Source organism: Procambarus clarkii, chromosome 32 (genome assembly GCF_040958095.1).
Source record: "Procambarus clarkii isolate CNS0578487 chromosome 32, FALCON_Pclarkii_2.0, whole genome shotgun sequence".
Classification (NCBI taxonomy): domain Eukaryota; kingdom Metazoa; phylum Arthropoda; class Malacostraca; order Decapoda; family Cambaridae; genus Procambarus; species Procambarus clarkii.
Window position 1 is genome coordinate 27145404 of NC_091181.1, and position 5344 is coordinate 27150747.

The 5344-nt window shown below is 40.7% G+C and overlaps 1 protein-coding gene across 1 annotated transcript in view; it reads right to left on the reverse strand.

Moving 5' to 3' along the window:
• The window catches only part of LOC138370488 (E3 ubiquitin-protein ligase listerin-like), a 31229-nt gene extending 30165 nt beyond the window's left edge, over positions 1-1064 (reverse strand). The window contains exons 1-2 of the mRNA XM_069334857.1: positions 981-1064; positions 454-518 (exon numbers count right to left, since the gene is read on the reverse strand). Of these exons, the coding sequence (XP_069190958.1) occupies positions 454-518; positions 981-1064 (149 nt within the window). The remainder of the gene's footprint in view (positions 1-453; positions 519-980) is intronic.
• Between the last annotated feature and the right edge of the window lie 4280 nt (positions 1065-5344).

The window sequence follows — 5344 nt, forward strand, 5'->3', positions numbered from 1 at the left end:
GACAAATGTGGTATATAATGCTCTGAAAGATTCCTTACACAAGTTTCTAAAGGCCGTTCTTATGTTAGCCAACCTGGCATATGCCGCTGATGTTATCCTCTTGATATGAGCTTCAGGGGACATGTCTAGCGTGATGTCAACCCCCAGGTCTTTTTCTCTCTCTGACTCTTGAAGTATTTCATTTCCCAAATGATACCTTGTATCTGGTCTCCTGCTCCCTACACCTATCTTCATTACATGTATGTATGTATGTATGTATGTATGTATGTATGTATGTATGTATGTATGTATGTATGTATGTATGTATGTAGCAGTCATGGAAATGAACGACAGCTTTCATCATGCAGTATACACTAAGGAGACATAGGGATGTGCCTTAACGCTAACAGCGACCGCCCGGAGAGATACAAACGGAGTGTTGTGAACGCTTACGTCGACCGAGCTCTCACTCACAGCTCTGGGTGGAAGCAGGTGGTTTCTACTTCTTCTCCATGGCCTACAAAGCAGAGGAAAGAGGTCTAAAAAGAGATCATTAAGAGGAAGGTTACCCCAACTGACATAAAACGGAAGATAAAAACTAGCACTATATTATAAGAGTAGGAAACCTGCCAACCTGCTAATGAAGAATTCCCCCGACACCGAGAAAAACGCCTTGAAAGAGATGTGTTGGGAAAACAATTTCCCATTGTTTACGCCTTCACATGCCCGCTTGGGGATTGTCAGCCCCAACGCACTCAGTATATAGGCAAGACAACAACACACACTAGACGTTTAACAATACACAAACTACAGGGCTCCATCAAGGAACATATAATCACCACACACAATGAGACAATCACCATTGATATTTTGACGAGCAACACCGAAATAATTGATAGATACAACGAAAATAGAAAATTAGACATCAATAAAGTGCTGCATATCAATAAATCTAGACCAGTAATCAATAATCAGCTGATACACAGTTACACTCTACCTACTTTAAGATCCCGGGGCAATGCAGAAGCTGCACTGAATGACCCTGCAACAGGAACGGAAGCAACCAGAACATAAACTGCCAACATGTCACACTTCTAATTTACTACCCCATTAATACCCCATGTGTCATTCATCCATGTCGCCTACCACCTCACCAGTGATTTCAATAGGACCTAGAATATATAATCAGGTGCTAAAACAGAGAATGTCTTTGACATTGTGAGGTGAGACCTTACGAAACGCTGAAAAATGACCAAATGCAAATTCGCTTTTGTGTTGCTCACGTGGCCCCGCCAAGTGAGGTGATGCGATGAAATATCTATGCCCAAGTTAACCAACAAGCTCTGTCGGATCTCGGATAGTCTTACGACTACCAAGATTTTTTAGTCGGTGTGGTCTAGTGGTTATGATACCAGGTACGCCAAGGTCCATAGTGCTCCTGGCTGTCTGGGTTCGAATCCTTCTGGGGTGTCGAGTTTTCAGTTGCATATTGGCTTGGGACCAATTCAAGCTTTTATATGGAAATGTCAAGAACCCCATGCCTGGAAACCCACTTCGGCCAATCATCAGCCAAATACCCACACCCACATACAGACTGGCTAAGCGACTTAACTGCCTGCTGATTCCTTATGTGCCTTGTGCCTTTAGCCTGAAGTCTCCAAAGGAATTCGTTGACATACTGCAGGGAGCACAGGCCACAGGGATAAAAGCCTATTTGGATGTGGAGTCACTGTTTACCAACATGCCTGTGGACGAAACAATCAGGATGATGATAGACTCTTGACATACCAGAGAGCATACCGAGACAGTTACTCCAAGCCTGCACTAAAGAGGCACCTTTATTGAGTCCCGATGGGCACATGTATAAGCAAGTAGATGGGGTCACCATGGGTTCTCCCCTAGGTGTCCTGTTTGCAAACTTCTACATGGGTACCATAGAGCAGAGGGTCTTAGTTGACATGGACTTGAAACCCGCCATATACTGCAGGTATGTTGACGACATTTTTATGCAGGTTCCTGATGTCAGACGTCTGCAGCAGCTGAAGGAGGCATTCGAGCAAAATTCTTTGTTAAGTTTCACTTACGAGATGGAGAGTGATGGGAAGCTACCCTTTCTAGGTGTAACAGTCACAGAAAGGAATGGTGGCTTCCACACTGCAGTCTACACTAAGGAAACAAACATAGGAATGTGCCTTAATGCCAATAATGACTGCCCAGACAGGTACAAGAGGAGTGTTGTCAATGCTTACGTCGACCGGGCTCTCACTCACAGCTCTGGTTGGAAGCAGGTCGATGAAGAACTCTATAGGGTAAGGCAGGTCCTAGTCAACAATTGCTTCTCTAACAGTTATGTTGAAGACGTCATAAAACGAAAGGTGAAACGCCATGCAACCTTTGAAGAGTCAATTATCAGCACGTGTACCCCCTATTACTGTTTTACAGGAACTTCTTTTCGACGGCTCATAAAACAGAGGAAAGTGTCCTGAAAGATATTATTAATAGGAACGTTATCCCCACAGACAAAAATCAGAAGATACAATTGACAATTTACTACAAAAACTAGAAAACGGCCAACCTACTCATGAACTCTCCAGACACCAAACTGAACGCCTTGAAAGAAATCAACGTCATCTCTGCCTTCACATGCCCACTTGGGGACTGTCTGCCCCAAAGAACTTAGTATGTAGGCAAGACAGCAATGTCTCTTTCCAGGCGATTAACAATGCATAAATAACAGGGCTCCATCAAGGAACATATAATCTCTTCTCACAACCAGACCATCACCAGAGAAATCTTAAACACACAAATCATCGATAGATACAGCGATAGCAGGAGGCGAGGCACTACACATCAAAAAGTCAACACCAGCAATCAACAGCCAATTAATGCACAACTATATTCTACCTATTTCAAGACCCCGAACCAATATAGAAGCACCAAGAGGAGGTATGGGCCAATAGGCCTTCTGCAGTTACTTCCATTCTTATGTTTTTATACCCATTGTTTCGTGTTCTGTCTTGTGTTTGTCACCTCACCCAAAACTTTTGTGCCATATCACCTCACTTAAAGCAAGTATAAGTATGATGAACTTTTATGTGTAAACTAAGTCTGAAAATGTAATAAGAAATACGAAACGTGTTCAGGCGTCAAACCAAGAATAAAAATTAATTTTGGAGAATTGATATTTCAATTACCCTCGACAGTGAAGAGAAACATGGGACAGAGAAAATTTGTGTTAGAATTATTAATCTTACCTTTTCGGTCATCTTCAACACACATACATACATATATGTATGTATGTAGAAGATGACCGAAAAGGATGATATTATATATATATATATATATATATATATATATATATATATATAAGAAAAAAAGAAAGAAAGAGAGACACAGAGAGAGAGAGAGAGAAGCCTCATATGGGTCAAAAAGCCTACTGCAGTTTCCTTAATTCTTTTTATGTTCTAAATGGCTCCAGTCTGGAAAACACAAGGAGATACCAAGCCAGAAAAAAGACATACAGGAAATCCTACCTACTTCAGTCCAGCCAAAAGATATCCACAGCCAGAGCCTCGAGATCCAGGATCGGTGGCCATGTAAATCGGAAATTGCAGATTCCACACCAACACGCAACTGAATCTCACGAAGTCAATGGAATGAAGCTTTGTTGACTGTCCACTGTATGGGCACGTGAAACAAATGAGACAGACCATCTATGAGCATGTTGAACACGCAATTCACATAAATTGTGTTGAAAGCCAAACCTTGAAAATCCAGAAACAAGTCGTTAACAGAATCCAGCCCCTCAAGGAAAGGGACCAAACAGACTGTCTCCTGATTCAAGTAATAAACCTCTGATTTGGCTCAGAGTGGAGCCAGATCATAGAGCATGAAGGAAGATGATCAAACTGCAGAGCAAGGCACACCATAACCACAATTCACAGCATGCACCATGCTGTATGCCCAAAAATAGAAAACCCAACCAACAGCCTCGAGATGCCTAGTGAGAGCTGGCCACAGAACCTCAGTCCAGGTCCAAGGCATCCATAAACAATTTGAGCTGTTGCTAGTACCACACCTGGCTCACGACTGTTTACTGTCAGTGTCTGGATCCCCAGGCTTCCAGAGATGCCATCTGCTGGTGGGGAGGTGTAACTAGCAGTGATGGGCTAATGACTGTGTACTTAGTTATTACGAGTTACCAATATTTCTTCTTGTAGTTGTTTGTTCTGGGGTACCTCTAGCTTTCTGGTAGTTTTTCATCTTGTCCTGGATTGAATCTGGAATTCCCAGATTCCCTGTGCCTCTATTTAGTGGACGAATTCTGCTTCTGCTCTGCCGTAGGCCTTCATGACTCGCAAGGGTCTGGTGGGGCATGATTCATATGAAGGTAACCATGCAGTTAGGTCCAGGAAGCCACCAGGAAGACCAACCAGAAAAGGTATTTCATTACATACAACGCTGGATTTTTTACCACTTTAGTCCAGGTATTGGGTTAGTTGCGACAGTTTTTCTAATGAATGGGAGGAGAGTAATAAGCTTGAGGCAAATTTTATATTTATTGATCTTATGAATAGATATGCAAAGACTATACTTTGCACTTACATACAAAAACATGAATTTGTATTAACAAATGAAGTCAGGACTGTAACACAAGCATTGTATGGAGAAGCTCAAGCCTGCATTTTTGTGATTCTATCTTCAAAATTTCAAAAATATAGAGGGAATCCTTTACTATACGTACTATGTAATAAATGGATCTTCTAGGTAATTAAAATTTGATATCAGAAGAACCCAAAAAATTTTGTCTAGTAGATTAAAATATTTGTACCTCAATGCAGGAGATCTGAGAGCTTATGAAAAGTGACAAAGTGTTTGAAAAAAAAAATTCAACCTGTTATGTCACCCATAATTCTGTGATATCCATGGAATTATGTTTATTTACATTGCTAGTAAGCTCAAGCAACTAATAAGTGCCTTGAATGCCACATGCATAATGACTGTCAGTTTGAGGATTTTTGCCAAACACCCTTTAAAAGAAAAATTGTGCTAATCCTGAAAGGAATTCCTTAAATTATAAATCACAAAATAAGTAATAATGGAAATATAGATACAGAAGAGAAATATACATAACTCAAGCATACAATATTATCCTGTATCTGTTTTCACTAATAATATTACAAAACATTCCTTACAGTAGACATAAATCATCCTTACAACAAAGAGAAGCAGTGCAATCTTTGTGAAGTTACATATACAATACTTAGAACTTTATAAATGTTTAAGGTGAGAACTCAGTCATAAAAAGCTTTGGCCTAAGAATCTTGTCATCCTTGAAGGAATTCAATGACATTAAAAGGAAATT